Source organism: Bos mutus, chromosome 18 (assembly GCF_027580195.1).
Source record: "Bos mutus isolate GX-2022 chromosome 18, NWIPB_WYAK_1.1, whole genome shotgun sequence".
NCBI lineage: Eukaryota > Metazoa > Chordata > Mammalia > Artiodactyla > Bovidae > Bos > Bos mutus.
Genome location: NC_091634.1, coordinates 3,308,336 through 3,330,057, shown reverse-complemented (window position 1 = coordinate 3,330,057; position 21,722 = coordinate 3,308,336). Strand labels below are relative to the sequence as shown.

The 21,722-nt window shown below is 43.8% G+C and overlaps 2 protein-coding genes across 2 annotated transcripts in view; one reads left to right on the top strand and one right to left on the bottom strand.

Moving 5' to 3' along the window:
- LOC106700528 (zinc finger protein 845-like) overlaps positions 1–21,157 on the top strand; it is a 33,383-nt gene extending 12,226 nt beyond the window's left edge. The window contains exons 5-8 of the mRNA XM_070387727.1: positions 3,938–4,122; positions 5,882–5,973; positions 6,972–7,098; positions 12,814–21,157. Coding sequence (XP_070243828.1) covers positions 3,938–4,122; positions 5,882–5,973; positions 6,972–7,098; positions 12,814–14,852 — 2,443 coding nt within the window. The 3' untranslated portion in view covers positions 14,853–21,157. The remainder of the gene's footprint in view (positions 1–3,937; positions 4,123–5,881; positions 5,974–6,971; positions 7,099–12,813) is intronic.
- The window catches only part of LOC102269322 (zinc finger protein 677-like), an 84,376-nt gene that overhangs the window by 48,118 nt on the left and 14,536 nt on the right, over positions 1–21,722 (bottom strand). The window lies entirely within an intron of this gene.

The following is a 21,722-nucleotide window of genomic DNA, read 5'->3' as shown; positions in this document are numbered from 1 at the left end:
AAAATACTAGGAGATAAAATTTCAGAAATAAGATAAAATAATCTTGTGTGTGTGTGCTTGGAGTTCATATTTTAATAAAATTTATATTTCAAGGCAAGACAAGAAAGAAACATTTCTGTTTGCTTGGGCTTCCCCCCTCCATCCCTAATGTGCAGTGTACCTGTGCGTTACACATAAACCACAGCTCCTCAGAGGTGGGAGTGCCTCCTCGACCATAAAGGTCAACTTACTTTTTTATTTCTGACACTACTGATCTAACTTCTTAAAAGTGTTCTAGGATCTTCCCTAGTGGTCCAGTGGCTAAGACTTAGAACTCCCAATGCAGGGGGTCTGGGTTTGATCCCTGGTGAGGGAACTAGATCCATGTTGCAACTAAGACCTGGCCAAATAAATATTAGATATTTTTTAAGAGTAGTGTTCTTTCTCAACTCTGTGAAAGGTCATGGTGACTTACTGCTTGCTTTGTACATGGTTACCTGGACCGTATGTCCTTGGTGAAGTTTATGAAAAATGGTCAACATGTTATATTGATGAACTATCCTTTATCTTGAAAATGTATATACAACTGTGCCTTCGACTTCTAACAGGCAGAACAGTTCTCAGAGCTTTATGAGACCCTTCCAAGTTATAATCCTCAGCTTGGCTCAAATAAAATTCCCTTTTTCCTTCTTGATTGTTAATGGAATTTTGTTGACATTTTCTTGTAGTCAGTAGGCTATCAGGGACACCTACTGGAGGACCCTGGAGTCTGTCCTAAACCCATGCTTGGTACCAGCGTGGGTCCTTTGAGCCCCGCCCACTTCTTCAGTGTTTCTTGGGTACTTTAGTGATTTCTCCTGATATTCAGACATCATTGCTTTAAGTGATGTCCTGAGTTTTATTCGAGCTGTTTTTTCTCAGGACTTGGAGTCATCAGAGGGAGCATGGTTTAACATTCCCTAGGCAGGGGACTTCCCTGGTGGCCCAGTGGTTAATCATCTGCCTTGCAATTCAGGGGATGCAGGTCAGGGAACTAAAATCCCACATGCCATGGAGCAACTAAGCCTGAACACTGCAGTTACTGAGCACGCACGCTCTGGAACCCATGTGCCACGATGAAAGATCCTGCATGATGCAATGAAAATCCCACATGCCACAACTAAGACCCAATGCAGCCAAATAAATGTTTAAAAAAAAACTTCCCTAGGCAGGGAACTTTATAATGAACTGGGTTGGCTGGTCTTTTTTTTTTTTTTTTTTTTTAATTTGGCTTAAATTGAAAAGATTATATATGACCTGAACAAACTTTGATAGTAAAATGAGACTGATCCTGACTTTACTGAAATAAAAGTAGTATATCTCTTTGAGATGTTCATGTTATCTCTGTCACAATATTTGTCCACAAGAAAATTAATGGTACAATAGCATGACAATTTTATCAGAAATGTTCAGAATGTTAGGTTGTGTGGTATGGGAGTAAAGAATCGGATGCTGTTACCAAAAGGTATGCATAGGGGTCTGGCTGCTCACCTCTCAAAAGACAGTAAATGGGCCAGGTTGGGGAAAAGGAAAGTTTATTTCAGTTGCTGGCAACTGTGGGGGAGGGGTGGTGGACGTCTGTCCAAAGGCTAACTCCCCACCCTGCCCCCGACAAGCAGGGGGTGAGAGCTTTTATAGACAGTGTGTGGGGGGGGCCTGGGGGGGCGCGGAGCAGATTACATGCAGAAATAGCACAGTCATCTCTAACAGTCATCTTCATTTTGGTCATCAGTGGTCTGACTAGCAGTAGCATCTTGGTTGTTTTAGGTACAGTTAATCTTTAGTTCTGGGGTGCACTTGTTCCCATTTCTTTGTGGTCAATTCTTGGAATTGTGGCAGCTCAAGTCCTGGGTACAGTCTGGCCATCTTGTAGTTAACTTCTCCACCTGGGGTTTTGGTATCTATAGGACAGCTCACAGGATATGGTTCAGAATATTATCTACATCCCTTAAGAAAGAACTAAAGGTCCTTGACTATGCTTAATGACTACCTTATTATTATTTAGTCTCCTTCCTTTGTTTAAGCATTTCTCACTTTTCTGATTAAAATTATTCTTTGACTAAAGCATTCAACAGGCAAAAGGCAGGCAGAAGACATGGTGGGGGGTGGGGAGGGGGCAAGGATCATAGAGTCCAGCTCCATTTAAATGCCACAAATATAATTTGAGGTTTACCTGATGACAACCCACTGATCTGTAAACCTATGCATTGCAGCAGCTTTCTTCTTTGTAGTGATAAAATGCATTCACTCATTCTATCAATGAGGAACAATTCTAATCACTCATGATACAGCAGGGAATCAATGACCATCTTCAAATAGCTTATATTCTGTAAGGGAAGTCAGCAATAATAAAACAGGATGCTGATAAATACAATGAAGGTGTGCATGTATAATCATAGAATGAGAGTCCTGATTTAAACAGTGTGTTCAGAGAATGCTCTATGATAAGGTGATATTTGAGAAGAATTACTCATTAATTGAAGAGTGTCATGCAAATGGAGAAAGGCCATTGAGTGGACAAACTGGGAGAAAATTGCCAGGACAGGAACATTTACAATGACTGAGGACTAGTTACAACTGATGTGTGGCTTGGTGGGGTGTGATACTAAGTTTCCACTGGAGACATTTAAAATTTGGGACTTCCAGTTAGATTTTTTTTTTTTTCCAGGACTTAGAAGCAGCACTATATAAACCAGCTGTGTGTATACTTTTGTATGAACCAAAAAAGGGTTTGGAAACTCCAATCTAAAGTCAGCTGGTCAGAAGCAGAGGTGACAACCTGGACTTTTACTGGCATCTGAAGTGTATTGTAGGGGGAGTGGAGTGGGGACAGGGGAGTGGCAGATTTGTGGAATGTGTGGGATCTGATGCTATATCGGATAAATGCTGAGGTTGAGTTGAATTGTAGGACACCCAGCTGGTGTCACATGCAATTGCTTGTGGAAAAAACACCCACATATGCTGATCAGAAGTGTCAGAAAGTGGAGTGTTCTCTGTCAGTGTGGTAGTCGTTCAAGGGTAAAGGAGACAGAGGGAAGAAACACACAGGTAGGAGGAACTGGACTTTTCCCTCCACAGGAAAAAGGACACAAACAGGCTATCAGCATAAAATTCAGGTTAACTGAAGTCAGAATGACTTGCCTACTTATCAATATGTGAAAAATTCTTTGATCGGTCCTGTCGCAATGAGTCTCTGGAACAGAGCACAATGCCAAGTTGGCCTCCTGCGAGAACAGGGAATAGAAGCCAAAATACTATTCTGTAGAATGTCAGTGTAAAATAGCTACTTCTACGCATGCAGAGCTTGTATTTCACATTCTAGTTTGTATGGAACAACTGCAGACTGCTTAAATCCAACCGCAGGAAATGTTTCTGGATCTAACCACCACCACATACAGATCCTTCTTCGAGATCCCAGACCGCTGAATTGCTTCAGTCTCACAGGACTGGGTGCAACCTACTGACTGGCACAAACAAGCTTTTGACTTAAGCCATTTTCATTGTAAGAGGAAAACATCTTCAGTTCAGTTCAGTGGCTTAGTCATGTCCGACTCTTTGCGACCCCATGGACTGCAGCACGCCAGGCCTCCCTGTCCATTACCAACTCCCGGAGTTTACTCAAACTCATGTTCATCGAGTCGGTGATGCCATCCAACCATCTCATCCTCTGTCGTCCCCTTCTCCTCCCGCCTTCAATTTTTCCCAGCATCAGGGTCTTTTCCAATGAGTCAGGTCTTCACATTAGGTGGTCTAAGTATTGGAGTTGCAGCTTCAGCCTCAGTCCTTCCAATGAATATTCAGGAGTGATTTCCTTTAGATGGAGAGATAGTAACTTAATCTCTTAGCAGGGAGCAACGATGCATCAAGAGATGCAAAAGATTCTCAAGCGTTTCTAACCCAGAGAGCTACGCCTTCGCAGCGACGCGGAGGTACGCGCAGGCCCCGCCCCTTCCCCGCCTTCTCGCCCGCCCCGCGCGGACCAGGGTCCCACGCCCCGCCCCTCTCCGGCCGCGCTCCGCCCTGGCTCCGCCTCCGCCGCCGTGCCTCCGAGTCCGCGCGTGCGCAACTGGCAACGGACCTGGAAGCGAAGATCGCGGAGAAAAGGTCATATTGCGGCGCGTTGTTTCTTGTTTTTCGTGTAAATTTGCGCTTCATAGCCGCGCGCCCAACCCTTCCTCAGGGTGTGGGAGTCACTAGGGACCTGAAAATCACCGCACCTACCCCTCCGTGTCCCGTAAGTCCAGATGTCGCCGTCACAGGGGGCGTTTCCCTCTGCGTTTCAAATCTCTCTCAGGCTAGTTCGGTGCCTTGGCTTTTTTTTTTTTCCCCCCTTTGGTTTTCTTCTTTGCTCTATGTTCCTGCTTAAAATCCTTTACTGATCGCCGCCCCCGCTGACCCGCGTAAAGCCCTCTCCCCCGACATGGATTCGCTCTCCCCTCCTCCTTCCCTTCCTCGTCCCCCATAACCTCGCCCTGGAGGCCGCGCGCGTCCTCTCCCCGGTCCTGGGGTTCTGGGGAGCCCTCGCGGCTCCTGAGACCCCCTCCTTCCCAGCCCCTCTGTCCTCGCGTCCGGCCGGTCCTTCTGCCGCACAGGCCTCTTCATAGTGACGTTTCCACGTCCGCGTGTGGGGGTAGATGACATGGTCACTCCCGTGACACCCAGCTTTCTCGCTGGAAAATGCTGTCTTCCGCTAGGCGAGCGTCTTATTCGGTCGACATCCCTGTAAATATGTGGGCGAGAGGGATCAGGAGAAGCCGAGACAGAGTGGTTCACAAAGTAGGAAAACTAAGGTGGAAATAAATATGAGTGAGGACAGATGGCCTCGTAGAGGACAGGTGAGGGCCTGTTTCAATGAGTACTTGGTAAGGATGTCACTGATTTTTTTTAGCAGTTGAAACCTAGTTGAACTGCTGGGTTTAATATAGTCTAATATTCCGTTGTCTTCCATTTTATGCCATCTGTTAAAATAGTGAGGTACTAAGTGGATGTTCCCCTCAGGTCTTTCTTCTGTGTTCTCTGCCGGTGATGCAGAATGGGCTGATTGACCTCAAACCTTCCAACAGAGCCCCTCTATTCATGATGAGCACATTCTCCCAGAGCTTATTTCCAAGCTAAACCCTTCAGTATTTTCCCAGAAGGGTCAGCTTCTTGGTCTCCATTCCTGGACACCCAGAGTCCTTGGATTTGCAGCTTCTGTGCGTCCCTCTTACAGTGCCGGTGCCCAGAGGTCTCTATGCCTTTCAGCTCTGTTTGTTCATGCCTTCATGGAGGAGAGGAGGAAAAATGGAGAAAATGGAGGGGAGCCTGTCGGGGTCTGCAGGAGAGTTGTGGGAGCAAGTGTGGGCCTCTGGATGAGCCCAGTGAATTGTGTGTGTGTGTGTGTCCCAGGCATAGTTGTGGGATCATGGGGTGTACGGAACTGTTGGCAAAGGATGTTGCTGTTCTGGCTGGAGCATCTGCAAGTGGGTTTATGGATGGTGTGGGCTGTGTGAAATGGTGTGGGTACCATAGCATCTTAGCTCAGGTTTCCTGGGACACACAGATGCTGAGGCTGAGATGTGCATGCATGGGTTGAACTGAGTAACATGATCTCACCTGTGGAAGAATAAAGGCAGTGGATTTGGCAGAGGGAAATGTATTCCTGTGATATTGTTAAAACAGGTTCTGGGCTGAGCCCATGGGAGCGCTGTGTGCAGGAAGATGGGTGCCTTAGTCCTGGCGGGTGCCTACACGCACCTTTTGTGACAGTGGGCAGCACAGGACTGTCTCTTCCATATGGTGAGGTCTTCCCTGTGTGTGTGGTTGTGGCACAGGAAAGGGGATGTTGATTCTAAGCCTTAAACAGCCTGTTTTCAACTTTCAGGATTGACCTCTAAAGATTCACCTCTGAGGAAGAAATCCAGAGGAGGCAGAAGAGGAAAGAAAAGAGGTCAAGCAAGAATGGCTCTTTCTCAGGTGAAGTCACATTTTCAGTTAATTGTTTTGTCGGTCCTTCCAAAATGCCCTGCTTCAGAATTACCAGTCTTCTCTGATGGTTAAGTATGTTCTTGCTCAATAAAAGTTTTTTTTTTTTTTTCAATTTTTATTTCAAGAACTTTTCAACCCTGGTGGCTCAGACGGTAAAGCATCTGTCTACAATGCAGGAGACCTGGGTTCGAGCCCTGGCTCGGGAAGATCCCCTGGAGAAGGAAATGGCAATCCACTCCAGTACTATTGCCTGGAAAATCCCATGGACAGAGGAGCCTGGTAGGCTACAGTCTATGGGGTCGCAAAGAGTCAGACAGGACTGAGCGACTTCACTTTCACAATGGTGGTTTAGTCGCTAAGTCATGTTTGACTCTTGCACTCTTGCGACCCCATTGACTAGCCTGCCAGGCCTATGTGTACACACATTATGCATTTGCACATGTTCACCTTGTACTCGTTTCAACTTTCTCCGGGAACCCTCTATGTTAATACATGTAGTAACTGTCAATACACTTAAAGCATTAAGAGTAACACTTAGCACATAGGAAGTATTGAAACGCTTTTCGTCATTTCTCTTGTTATCCTCATCTCAATGTTAAGATCCTGATCTTTTTTTGTAAAGCTACTGTGGACTTTTTCGTCTCTCAGGACACCACTCACTAGCTCATTTGCATATTGAATCCCACTCAGTGTGTACAACAGAATATCTGACTCTCCTGTGTAGCCAACCTGTGTTTCATTTTTGCTTGTATATTTCATGTATCATCCACAGAAATCAGTCATCCACACCGATTTGGAGGATATCATATTCTCTTACAGAAGCAAAGAAATTAAAATTCGAGGCACATAACTTGCTCAAAATGACTGTACTGGAATCTGTCAAAACCCATTCTCCAACCCAATTGATCCTCTCTCTTCTTCTTATTTTGTGTGAAGATAAGAACTCTCCTCATAGTCCCTCAGTGAGATATATTTTTTCATTTCAGGGACATTTGACCTTTAAGGATGTGGCCATCGAATTCTCTCAGGAGGAGTGGGAATGCCTGCACCCTGCTCAGAGGGCCCTGTATAGGGACGTGATGCTGGAGACCTACAGGAACCTGCTCTCTGTGGGTGAGGATCACTTTCCTCTAGAAGTTGGGATCTGCCCTGGGGTATCTCTGCATTTTCCCTCTGTGCCTCTTGGGAGCCCCTGTTTTGCTTGACTGAGCTCAAAGCCTTGTTGACTCAGACATGCAAAGCTTCATGATTGGCATCAGGAGTTTAACTGTTTCTTCAGAAATATGCACATTTCATGATACCCTAGGAGTTGTTCCAGAGCTTAAGTATTTAAAAAGTCTAATGGCAAACTTGTAAAATACCGAATTTCCTGTTTTCTCTCCCTCTGCTTTTGATTCAGTAGTTCTAGGAAGAGAGCCCGAGACCTACATATTAGGCTGTTCCCTCTGTATTCAGAAGGAGGCAGTAGATGAATGTGTGAAGTATTTTCCCAGACCTCCCCCTTGTAATGTCCTCACTCCTCGTGAGGAGCTGGGAGTTCTTTTCTTTTCTTCTAAATTATTTATTTATTTTTGGCTGCACTAGGTCTTCACTGCTTTGCTCGGGCTTTCTCTAGTTGTCGCGAGCAGGGGCTACTCTTCCTTGTGCTGTGCAGGTTTCTCATTGAAATGGCTTCTCTCTTTCTCTCTTTTTTCCCCTCTTAAGGGGAAGTTTATTTCCCAGTCAGAAAAGAATCAGGGACAGGACCCTGTGCATTCTAGGCCCAGGCCTGACCGACGAAGGGTGGGGTAAGGTGGGGTGCGGGCAGAGGGGACGGCTCCAGCTGTGCAAGCTTGGTCTCACGGTTGTCCTGGGTGGTCCAGGGAGGGCCTGCTGGGGATGGTGGCACCAAGCCTGGGGGCAGAGGCGGCAGGCCAGCGGGCCCAAAGGACAGCACATATGGAGGCAATAAATACTGACAGGCCAGGGCACATGACTCCAGGCCGGCAGGCCAGGAGGGACAGGTAAGGCTCGGCCACTGGCTTTGTCTGCCGAGAGCTCTCTTGGGGGCCGTGGGCTCTAGGCACTGCCCACTGGGACAGAGAAGCCAGAGGCGTGAGGACATCCAGCCTCCCAGATGGGAAGGAGGCTGCTTTGAGTCTTGGCAGTTTGGCTTTCCCAAGCCCCAGAGCCATCCCCGCGGGCCTGGGCAGACTGGGGACCAGCACATCCCCAGAAAGAAATGGCTTCTGTTATTGCAAAGCACAAGCTCTAGGGCAAGTGGGCTTCAGTGCTGGTGGCTCATGGGCTCTAGATCTCGGGTTCGATAGTTGTGGCGCAAGGGCGCAGTTGCTCCAAGGAATGTAGGATCTTCCTGGACCAGGGATTGAACCTGTGTCCCCTGCATTGGCAGGCAGATTCTCATCCACTGCACCACCCAGGGAAGGCTGTTCTTTTCTTTTTGTTAAGTATGAATTTCTTTTTCTGAACGTTATCTCCATCTTAGAGCAAGGGAAAGAACTCTAGATTCTAGAGAATGAAGTGAAAATAGAAAAAAAAAAGTAAACAAATGGGAATGTATCAAAGGTGCCAACACAGGTCGGAGCTCAGAAGGGCAGTGAGGAAGCCGCACCATTAATAGTGTTTGGGAAACTCTCCCTAAGTGGGAGATGTCTATGGGAAAACAGAAGTTTATTTCTTGTGAATTTTCAGAGAAAATTTTTCTCCTCCCTGACTTGTTCTGTCCTGCAATATGTAAAGTTTATCTTTTCACACTCAGTGGTGCTACAACAGCTCCCACACAGACCAAGGCAGAGTGTTTATCACCATCTACACTCCGTCTTCTGGCTCCTGAGAATTCTTTGCTTCCTTGACTTTGAGGAGAATGGGATAGTCTTTTTCCGTTGGTCTCCCTTTCTTGATTCCATCAGATGCATTTCCAGGCGGGTTCTTTTACCACTAGTGCCACCTGAGAAGCCCAGAATTGCTCACAGTATTCTCTTATAATCCTTTTGATTTCTGTAGAATCAGTTGTGATCAGTTGTAATGTTCCCTCTTTCATTTCCAACTTTAGCTATTTGAGTCTTCTGATTTTTTTCTTTATCTTGCTGAGTGTAAATTTTGTCTTTATTTTCAAAGAACCAACTTTGAGTTTTGTGGTTGTAGTTTTTTTATTCTCTAATTCCTTTAATCTTTTTCTTCCTTCCTTCTCTAGCTTTGGCTCTATTTTGTTCTTCTGAGATCTTTTTTTCCCAATCTTTTCTTCCTTTCTCTCTCTCTCTCTTTTTTTTTAAATTCTTATTCATGGTCAACCAGGATTTCTTTTGTGCACTCCTTTGTATTTTCTTTTTTCCCAGATTTATTGACATGTAATCCACATATGTGTTATGTGGACACAGACCATAGCATGAGTTCTGATAGGTCAGCTGGTAAAGAATCCACCTGCAATGCAGGAGACCCCAGTTCAATTCCTGGGTTGGAAAGATCTGCCGGAGAAGGGATAGGCTATCCACTCCAGTATTTTGGGGCTTCCCTTGTGGCTCAGCTGCTAAACAATGTGCCTGTAATGCAGGAGACCTGGGTTTGATCCCTGGGTTGGGAAGATCCCCTGGAGAAGGAAAAAGCTACCCACTCCAGTATTCTGGCCTGGAGATTCCATGGACTATAGTTCATGGTTTTGCAAAGAGTCAGACATGACTGAGTAACTTTCACTTCACTTCAATCCACATAACATGGTATAAATGTAAACTGTACAGTGATGATATATATATTACTAAAATAATTACCAGAACACACTTAACACATCCATCAAGTCACATAATTACAATTTGTGTTTGTGTGTGTGTGTGGTGAGAACATTTAATGTCTACTGTCTAATCAAGTTTGATTATATAAGACAGTTTTGTTAACAGTAGTCACCATGCTGTATATTAGATCTCCTGAACATATTCACCTTATAACTGAAACTGCCGATATAACTGAAACTGTAATAATATTCCCTGTATGTAATAGTATTCCCCTGTATGTATAATATTCCATTGTATGTAATCATATTCCATTGTATGTAATGATATTCCCCTGCCCCTGCAATCACTCTTCTACTCTCTTTTTCTAATCATTTGGCTTTTGTTTTTAAGATTCCATATATATGTGATATAAGTGAGGTCATAACTTTATTTGTATTTCTCTCCTGACTTACTTCACTTAGCATAATGCCCTGAAGGTCTGTACTGGTACAGATAGCAGGATTTACTTTTTTTTTTTTTGGCTGAATAATGTTCTATTGTATGTGTAACATTTTAAAATTTCTTTACACACTGCTGGACACTTAGCTTTTTTTCATGTCTTCGCTATTGTAAATAATGCTGCAACAACAGAGCAGTGCAAATATCTCTCTAAGAGAGTGGTTTCATTTCCTTTCAGTGTATTCCCAGAAGTGAGATTGCTATATCTTATGCTTGTCCTTCTTTTTTTTTTTTTAATATTTTGAGGAATTCTACATACTCTTTTTCTATGGTGGCTGCACCAGTTTACATTTCCATCAGTATTGCAATGAGTTGCCTTTTCTCCATATCTTCACCTCCACTTTCTATCTCTTGACTTTTCTATGATGGCCATTCTACTAGGTGTGAGGTGGTATGTCACTGTAGTTTTGCTTTGCATTTCCTCCTAAGGGCAGCTCTGGGTTTTGGGAGGGTTTGAGTTCAGTCTCAGAGCCTGCCAGTTCTCTTCTTCCAAGGTCAGTATTCTAGTCACCCTTGTGCAATTCTATGGAAGCCCAGGTGGCACAGTGATAAAAAAAAAATCCACCTGCCAATGCAGGAGAGATGTGGGTTCGATCCCTGGGTTGGAAAGATTCCCTGGAAAAGGAAAATGGTAACCCACTTCAGTTTTTTTCTGGGAAGTCCCATGGACAGAGGAGACTGGCAGGCTATAGTCCATGGTGGTCGCAAAGAGTTGGACATGACTGAGCACATATGTATGCGTGTTCATCCACTGAACAACTTTCTCCCGACAGAAGCTAAATCAGTATGTACAGGGCTGATGACTCAAAAGCCAATTCCAGGAGGGATAGCCAAGTCTGATTGTTAGAGTTCTTATTAACTCCCATGAATTATTTCTTTCTCAGCTCCTGGTATTCATTGTAGTATTTTATAATGTGGGCTGCCTGAATAACCAGTTGTGCTCAAGAACATGTTTTCTGATTCTGTAGGTACAGGTTCAGATTGTCTTTCTCTCGCTTGCTATGTACATTGGTGTCAGGTACATAAATCCTGTGAGTCTGCTGTCCTTATTTTTAAAATAGTGGTTGTAGGGTGCTTGGGCTTCAGAAGTTGTAGCTTCTGGACTCTCGAGCTAGGGTTCAGTATTTGTTGTGCACGGGCTTAGTTGCTCCATGGCATGTAGGATCTTCCCAGGGATCAAACTGGTGTCCCTTGAATTGCAGGTGGATTCTTAACCACTGGACCGCCAGGGAAGCTCCTGTGTATGTTTCATTTTCCAATATATTCGTTAATAAATTCTCAAAGCATATGCGATGTATCACATATGATTTGGGGCCAGTGACCAGGATTACTAAAGGGCAGTGCATAGACAGGGAATTTCTCTATTAGTTGACTGTGATGTAGCTGCAGTCATGAAATCATAATTGTGACTTCTGACTTCCTTTTCCAGTTTTTTTTAATAATGTTATGTATTTTCCTGATGTGATAGTTCATAAGTCAGTGATTTCTATATAACTCCCAGCTCTCATATTGTGTGCTCCTTCTAGAATATAAGTTCTTTCTTTATTCTTAAGGGGGAATGTCTAGAGTTCTACAGAGTAAAAATTTTCTGTAATATGGTGACTTATTATCTGTGCTGACTTTATCATGGTTTACTGGAATAATTTTCTATTTATATTGTGATTTATAGATGATCTTTCAGCATACATTATGCAACATATCTGACACACAGCATCTCTTAATGTTGTAAAATGCTTTCTCTCAGTGGGTACATGTGGATATATAATGTGTATTAAGGTAAATATTTTGTTTTCTTATAAATTGTTTTATTTTCTCAGTTCTACAATGGTTTTGCAATTCTAAACTATAAGTTATTTAGATTATTTATTAGATAAGCTTGTTTCAGATTATTTAGCATTACAATCAAAGAAGGCAACAGCAACCCACTCCAGTCCTCTTGCCTGGAAAATCCCATGGACGGAGGAGCCTGGTAGGCTGCAGTCCATGGGGTCGCTAAGAGTCGGGCACGACTGAGCGACTTCACTTTCACTTTTCACTTTCATGCATTGGAGAAGGAAATGGCAGCCCACTCCAGTATTCTTGCCTAGAGAATCCCAGGGACAGAGGAGCCTAGTGGGCTGCCGTCTATGGGGTCGCACAGAGTCGGACACGACTGAGGTGACTTAGCAGCAGCAGCAGCATTACAATACATTGACTGTTCTTTAGTACCTATATTTGTATAGTAATTATGCATAAAATATGTATAATAGTTTTTTCTCCTCAGTTATGAGACAACAGTATGTTTACTGCCAAAAGGTATGTGATCTTTGAGGTCACGGTGGAAAACACCCTTTCTTTGAGAGCTAACGTAAGTTTGCACAATGTGAGTGATTTTGTCATTGAGTGACTAGGCTACCCTAAAATTAACTTGAATTACATGTGATTATTCTTTCTTTAATAAAAGATCCCATTTCTTTAGTTGTGTCTACCTTGAAGGTCATGGTTGGGAAGTTGAATAACTGTCCAGGATTGGTAATGCCTTTTGTGTAATATCACCTTTTCAACATGAAACATTTATTTACCATCTGTAATTAATAGGATACCTGTGGTTCTTTATATCTTGTAGCTGTCTGTCATAGACACGTGATCAAGAAATTGAAACCAAAAGCAAACAGTGATACAGGAGTATTCCAGAGAGTGATGTTGGGAAGATACAAAAGTCAGGAAGTCAGAGATTTTTACTTCACAGAAATCCAGGAAAACATGCATGTCTTTGAGTGTCAGTGGACAGATGATGAAGGAAATGACAAAGGAATGCCTGTAAACAATAATGAAAATCTCACTGATGGAAAAAATCAACATGGTAGAAGGGATCCAGGAAACAAACCTATTGAAAATAAGCTTGCATTAAGCTTTCAGGATGAATGGTGTATATTTAAAAGAGAAGAGAAAATTGATGAATTTAATGAAGCTGACAAGACTAGCAACAGTAGCACCTCATTTTTACCATTGCAGACAATTTCTCCTATTGTCCAAACCAACATTTCTAATCCGTATGGGAATGATTTTATTCACCCTTCAGTACTGACACAAGACCAGAAAGCATACAAGGAAAAACCTTATAAATGTAATGAGTGTGACAAAACCTTTCCTTACAGCTCAAACCTCAGCAGACATCAGTTAATCCATACGGGAGAGAAACCTTATAATTGTGATGTATGTGGTAAGGTGTTTAGTCGAAATTCACACCTTGCGTGTCATCAGAGAATTCATACAGGAGAGAAACCTTACAAATGTAAAGAGTGTGGCAAAACCTTTAATCAGTGCTCAAACCTCACTAGACATCAGTTGACCCATACAAGAAAGAAAGCCTATGAATGTGATGTCTGTGGCAAGGTCTTCAGTCGAAAATCAGTCCTTGTAAGTCATCAGACAGTGCACTTTGGAGAGAAATCTTACAAATGTAATGAATGTGGCAAAGCCTTTAGGAAGCGCTCAAGCCTTACTCAGCATAAGAGAATCCATACAGGAGAGAAACCTTACAGATGTAATGAGTGTGGGAAGGCCTTTAGGAAGCATTCAAATCTTACTCAACATAAGGTAGTCCATACTGGAGAGAAACCTTACAGATGTAATGAGTGTGGCAAAGCATTTAGTGTGCATTCAGCCCTAAGGAACCATCAGATAATCCATACAGGAGAGAAACCATACAAATGTGATGTCTGTGGCAAGGTCTTTAGTCGAAATTCAATCCTTGCAAGTCATCAGAGGCTGCACACTGGGGAGAAACCTTATAAGTGTAAAGAATGTGGTAAGTCATTTATGCAACGTTCACTCCTTTGGATTCATGAGAAAATCCATACTGGTGAGAAACCTTACAAATGTAATGAATGTGGCAAAGCCTTTCCCGTGCGGTCAATCCTTACTCAACATATGAGAATCCATACTGGGGAGAAACCTTATATATGTACTGAGTGTGGCAAAGCCTTTACGAAACATTCAAATCTTACTCAACATAAGACCACCCACACTGGAGAGAAACCTTACAAATGTGATGAGTGTGACAAAACTTTTACCCAAGTTTCAAGTCTTAGTAGGCATCAGAGAAGGCACAGTGGAAAGAAACCGAGTAAATGCAATGTGTGTGTTAAGCCTTTGATCCAACATTCGCAGCTTTGGGATCTTGAGAGAACTCATACTGGAGAGAAACCTTACAAATATGATGTGTGCTGTAAGGCATTGGTCCATCATTCACAACTTTGCAGTCATGAGAAAACTCTCACTGGAGAACTCAAATGCAGTTTATGTGGCAAGGCTTTTATCCAGCATTCAAGCCTTGTGGCACATCAGAGAATTCATACAGGAGAAAGACCTTATAAATGTAATAAATGTGATAAGGCTTTTACCCAAAATTCACAACTTTGGCGTCACGAGAGAACTCATATTGGAGAGAAGCCTTATCAGTGTAACGAGTGTGGCAAAGCCTTTACAGATGGTTCACATCTCAATCGACATAAGATCATTCATACTGGCGAGAAACCTTACAAATGTCATGAGTGTGGCAGAGCTTTTACTCAGTTTACAAACCTGGGTAGGCATCAGAAAATACATACTGAAAGGAAACATAAACCTAGTCTATGTGGCAGTGCTTTTATTAAAAGCTGAAGCTTTGGGCATCATCGAAAAATTAATAATAGAAATCTCACAAATATAATGATTGAGATAAAATGTATGTAGGTAGTCAGACCTTAAAATCAGAGACCCCCTCAAGGAGAGAAATCATTTAAAACATACGTATGTGGCAAAGCCTGTAACTGTGCCTAACATTTATTTGGTGGCAGAATGTACATCTTTAAGAGAAACCACACAAAATTTTGGCAAAGGGTAGCCAAAGTTTAAGCCTTCTGGAATGTAACAAAATTCTTACTAGAGAGAAACCTTATAAATATGATGCCTGTGATCAGCTTTGTCAAAAATGTATACTTTTGTGGTTGTGCTCAGTCGCTCAGTTGTGTCCAACTATTTGCAGCCCCGTGGACTGTAGACCGCCAGGCTCTTTTGGATTCCCCAGGCAAGAATACTGGAGTAGGTTGCCGTACACTCCTCTAGGGGATCTTCCCAACCTAGGGGTTGAATCCAGGTCTCCTGCATTGCAGGCCCATTCTTTACCATCCGAGACACCAGGGAAGCCCTTTTAAAGATGGTAGAGTGCATAAAAAGGTTTAGAAGGCCTGTGTGTGTGTGTGTGTGTGTGTAGCAGAGGAGGAAGAATGCCATGCTGTCCTGACACAGAGTGGAGTTGGCATAAAGACACAATTTCAGGATCACCAACAGCCAGAGGTGGTTTCAGGCTATTCACAGTCAATAGTGAGGAGAGAACACAGGCCCTGAGGCAGACTGTTGAGGCAGTTAGAGGAGATCTCTTCCTTTGCTCCAGGAGCTCAATGGAGAATAAACAGGGTCTTTGAAAAAAAAAAAAAGATGGGAGAGGTAGAGGTGGACTTTTGAGGAGCTCCATAGGAAAGGTATGGAGCAAACACACAGGGAATGTGAGGGAACAGCCAGGAATCTGAATCAAGAACAGTCAGTTCGGGCCTGTGTTTTTCTCCAGCTGTGATGAGCCACACGGGGACAAGGTAGAGCTGGTGTGATGGGGGCGTCCACATGCCAGGCCTTTGCTTTGGGGCATTTGACTTGCATGACTGTAAGTGACAGAGGACGGTGTTTGTCTCCATGATTTAAAAATAACCTGGATGAGGTGGTAGAGTGTATTCCATTGGCTTACCATTTTATTCTTGATGCAGACAAGCCTGGACTGTAGTTACATACTCTGCACATGGTCAGCAAATTAATGAGAAGAACACAAAATGAAACTAGTACACCCTCTGGTATGGCCTTCACTTTAGGGGGTTGATGTGTGCAGGGGTCCTTTAACCTGGAAGAGTGGGAAGGGATCTATCTGGCCAGGAACAGCAGAGGAGGGCAGAAGCAGGACCCTCCACCCGGACAGTCCTCCTCACCCTCACCAAGCACAAAGGGCGAGTGTAACTTCAACTGGGACCGCAGTGAGCTCATCCAAGGGGTAGCTACTTGAGGCTGAGTAGACCCACTTCAGAAATAAAAAGAGCCTAAAATCAGGAGAGAAAAGGACGAAGCCTCCTGGCTGCCTAGACCCTTCCATGGCGAAAAATTCTGAAACAAAATGCTGTTCTGTAGCGTTTAATATTATATCGTCCGTTCTACCCATTGGGAATTTTGTATTTCATATTTTAACTTGTAATCCCTACACAGATAACTCCAGTTCTTTTTAATTTAAATTGCTTAAATTAATTGATTGCAGGCAATGTTTCTGGATCCAACTACCGCCCCACAGCTACTCCTCACTGAGATCACAGTTTTCTCAGTTCAGGACCAACGGTCAACCGCTGGCAAAAATAGCTTTTGACTTAAACTGTTTTCAACTTGTTAAAAAGAAATTTCCAAAATAAGTGGCCCACACAACTGTAAGCATTTAATTTAAAACTTGTTAGAGACAGTAACTTAAGCTAAGCAGGAAGCCATCCTATCATAAGATACAAAGACCCTTAAGCATGTCTAAACCTAGAAAAGGTAAACTTGGGAGGGAATCCAAGGGACGCACACACCACACCTCTACCGGCTCTCCTCCCTCCATCTCAGTCGTAGCCCAAGCCCGGGTTCTTTACGCCCCGCCCCTTGCTGGTCCTGCTCTGCTCAGGCCCCGCCCACAGACCTTAAGCGCACGCGCCGTTTCTTCAAGACCGGGAAGCTGGTAGTGCAGAGCACAAGTCACGCTGGGCAGCAAGAATTAACACTTTTCTAGCTTGGACCTGCGCCTCACAGTCCTCTTTACAGACAGACGGTTAAAATTAGCAATTTCAAGGTACGGGGAGGTACCTCCCGTCCCCAGCCGCCCGGGGTTCCCTCCTCGCCCCGCCCCTCGCCGGTAGCACTCCGCTCAGGCCCCGCCCCGGAGGCCACTAAAACACCGCCCATGCAGCGCCTTGCGGAACCGGAGAATGCGAAGTCGGGTACGTAGTACCAAGCCTCTCGTTTCTTGTGTAAATCGGTGCTGCGCGGTACCCCTGACTTCACTTTCAGGACTTTAAATCCTAGCATCCGGCCCTCTGCCCCCAGTAAATCCGGACGTCGGCCTTTCAAGTCGACTGTTTTCCTTTGGGTTAAAATCACCCTGAGGCGGGTCCCTGAGCCCTTGGCTTTTTTGCCTTTGACCCACGTAAACACCGCCTTTCAAGGCATTTTCCTGCTTTAAATCCTTTACCACTTCCGCCTCCAACGTCCTCTGCTAAGAGAACAAAGTGAATTCGATGACGCCATCACCCGTCTCGCCCTGTCAGGCCCTGGAGGTAGAGCCGGGGCGCCCCGTTCCTGGAGAGGCAGTGTCCTCTCCGGGTGTCTGGGATCCTGGAGAGACCACCCCAGTCCTGAGACCCCCTCCCTCCCAGCCCCTCTGTCCTCGCCGGTCCTTCGGCTCCACAGGCCTCCCCTTCCTGTCAGCCCGTCCCATCACCCTACAGCAGGGTGCTACCATGACCTGCCCGTGTGACATCAGTGTTCCGTGTCAAATTCAACTCAGTTGGAAAACGGTCTCTTTGGGTCCCAGGGTATCTTATTCAGTCGCCACCCCTGAAAATTTGGGGGCAAAGGGAATCAAGAGAAGCAGATACAGAGCGACTGAGAAAGAGAAAAACATGAGGGAGAACCGATGAGAACATAGAAGATGGCTCAGGGACTTGTAAAGAAAGAGAAGATAAAGTGAAAGCAGTTAAGTCCTGATTGAATGTAGCAGGTATATCAAACAGAAATAAAGAGCCCGATCTCCAGAGGTTAGAGAGCAGCAGTGACGAGGAACTTCACACAGGGAGTCAGGAGAGAAGATAAGAGTTGGAACCGTGGCCTTCAGAGTCTTCTGGTGCTGGGAGAGAAAGAGGACTAGTGGCAAGAAGCGCTGAGGAAGAGCAGGAAAGACGTATCACCCTGGGGTGCCAGGGAGTGAGGAGGGAGTGTTAGGGAGAAAGAAGCGAAACCACACTCCTCCAATTCGGACTGGAATCCAGGGTCTTAATACTGCACACCTGGTCTCAGGACTTAATGATGCTCAGGTTCTTTACATAGCAGTGCAGACGTAATTCAGCAAGAGGCAAAGTGATAGGTAAGGAGTAGATTTATTCAGAGAGATACACATTCCACAGGGCCTCCTAGGAGGCACTTAGAAGACGTGGATTCAATCCCTGGGTCGGAAAGATCCCCTGGAGGAGGGCATGGCAACCCACTCCAGTATTCTTGCCCGGATGGTCCCATGGACAAAAGAGCCTGGCTGCCTACAAGTCCATGGGGGTCGCAAAAGAGTCGGACAGTACTGAGCCGATGCGCGTGCCCGCACACATTCCATAGCTAGAAAGTAGGTCATCTCAGAAGGTGAGAGGCCCTGTGATAATGCACGTTCCATAGGCAGAATGTAGTCAGTCTCAGAAAGTGAAAGCGATCCTGAAATACAAGGTGGTTAGTTTTTAGGGGCTGAGTAATTTCACAGTCTAGAGAGTGGAGTAATTATTTAAGCTATTTCAGGGAGAGATGGAGACTTTTGGGAATTGGGCCACCCCCCACTTTCTGGCCTTTTTGACAGTTGGCGTCAGAACTGTCATAGCACCTATGAGCATGTCATTTAACTAATATGTCACGACGAGCATAGAAGGAGGTTCAAGGTTTGTTGGCAGTCAAATCTTCCCACCATCTTGGGTCTAATTAGTTGTAACTGGATTTTGTCATAGGTTTAATGACTGAGTCATTATTTTAAGGGTTGTGCCCTGTTCCCTTCCCTCCTGTGTCAGGTGTAGGAGAGTCAGGGGAAGAAATGACCAGAAATAATGGAGATTGAGGGCAGTCAGGTTGGGGAAAAAGAGTGCAAGAGGGGAGGGGAATAAGTTGAAGAGTGGGGCAGAACAGGTGTGAGGGAAGAACTAGGAGGGGAGAAACAGCAGGAGGGTAGATGGGAGCAAAAAGAGACACAGGGATAGAATAGGGAGACAGGTAAGGTGAATGGAATGGAATAACCTGGTAGTACAGGTAGAGGGAGTGGGTAACTGGCTCCAGCTGTTTGGATATGGATAATTAAGTTGTGATGTAGGAGTTGTGTTTTTAGAATCTAGTACATTTAAAATTTGTTTAAATCATACAGATGAGGGTGAGAATTGCAAAACACGTGTCTATAGGTCTTGTGCATCTTGTAATTATTTGAGAAGATAACTTCCATTTGCAGTTTTTATTCCGTGGGGGCAGTGACTTGATTCACTCAGTTGCAGGTTACCCCTTCCTTTCCTTTTACTGGCATGGAGTAGAGGTCAGAGAAGAGGGCACCTGGAACAAGAAATGACTGAGCTTATTTCTAAGTTGACCCCTTTACAGTGTTTTCCACATCAGCAGCTATGTTTGTGCAACTCTGTATTTTTAAATTATTTCACTGAGATTCTTTCTCCACTTGTGCACTGCAACTAGCGAGTAGCTCCCACCACCCACTGCAACTAGAGAAAAGCCAAGCAGTAAAGAAGACCCAGGGTGCAGCCAAAAATAACTAAATAAAATATATTTAAAAGTTTTTTTAAAGTACCAAGAAACCATAAGCTATTAAAAATAACTGCTTATGTGCACAGCTGTGACAAATTATGAATAACATACAAAAAGACCAAAACCCAACTGCAACTGCCACTTCAGAGGTGAGGAGAACAAAAGCAGGGTACTGAACATGGTCCCCCGCCCACAGCACCACCAAGGGGTTGGGCAGACCAGCTAGGGGGACCCACCCAATCTGCTCCTACTCTGCCCCCACCTTCACCCAGTTTAAGAGACCAGCTCACCCAGCCTCAGGGAGCGAGTAAGTCACCTGTTTCTTATTCTCACCTGTGCTGCAGTTCAGTTCAGTTGCTCAGTCGTGTCCAACTCTGTGAACCCATGGACTGCAGCACGCCAGGCTTCCCTGTCCATCACCAACTCCCAGAATTTACTCAAACTCGTGTCCATCAAGTTGGTGATGCCATCCAACCATGTCATCCTCTGTCATCCCCTTCTCCTCCTGCCTTCAATCTTTCCCAGCATCAGGGTCTTTTCCAATGAGTCAGTTCTTCGCATTAGGTAGCCAAAGTATTGGAGTTTTGGCCTCAGCATCAGTCCTTCCAGTGAATATTCAGGACTGATTTCCTTTAGGATTGACTGGTTGGATCTCCTTGCAGTCCAAGGGAGTTCCAATAAAGCTCTGCCTGAATTCTTTGCCTGGCCTATTACCAATTTCTACTGATTAAACAGTCCAAGAACCCAGGTCGGTAACAAATACAGTCTATCCTTTAACAACTGTGCAGAGAGGACTTGAGGGGACAGTCAACTTATAGGGTTTAATATATATACACAGGTCAAATGACATCACTGTATTGTCACATTTTTGATCACTAATAATTTACATTTGTTTCTTAATATTACAGGAGACGTTTAAAAATCTATTGCCATTGAGGAAATATCCTTTTCTTGTGAATATGCCCATTTTGCTGCCTTTAAATTATTAAAACAAAACTCATCAGGAACAAAATGGACTCATGAATGCCTATAGTCAGTTTCTCCTATTGATCTGTGTTTGCTGAAAAGTTCCACTATCAACTCCATGCTGAAATATCTTTCTTGTCACCATGACGAGCTAGCAATATTGCATAATACAGAGTAAACTACCTTATAAAGATCCCAAAATCTATCCTACTCACTAGATCTTTTACAAATGTAAGGATATATCTTCTATTCGTGTGTGCCATGCTAAGACATTTTGCTTATTTGTATGTGAAAATATTTGAATATGCTAATTACCCTATCCAAACATTACCATATTTCAAATGATTACCAATTCCTGCATATGATATCTTTCACATGTAAGAATGTGAGAACATATACCTTGCAGTAGATGTTAAGAAACAGATATTGCCACAAAAGTTAGTGAGTGTAGGAATGACATTATTTGATAGTTGATAATCTAGCTTTACTTAATATACAATTCATATTAAACAGAATATACATCCTACAAAATGCCCTAAGAAATACTGCAAACATGGTAATACTTCAGGTAAAAGTTAAATCCCAATGTCTTCATGTCTTACAGGCTTTGTTACCCACATTTGACAAAACATTCCAAGATAAAGAACACAGAAAAGAGCTAAGCTATATTATAATTTTAAAGTTAAACTGTCTACCCTCAAAATGAATGTATAGATAATCTGAAATTACATTTAGACATTACTGATTTGAGTTTATGATATAAAGTTTTTCTCAAAGGTATTTGAAGGTAATTCATCAAGAGTGTGGAATAAAGTATTTTAAACAATACAGTTCTCATTAAAAGGAAAAAAAATTATTTTTCTCATTTTATTGTACCCATATGAGATGATGGATGCTAAGTAAACTTAATGATTTCGTGATACATGTAAATCAGACCATTCTGCTGTACAGTTTAAAGTTGATATA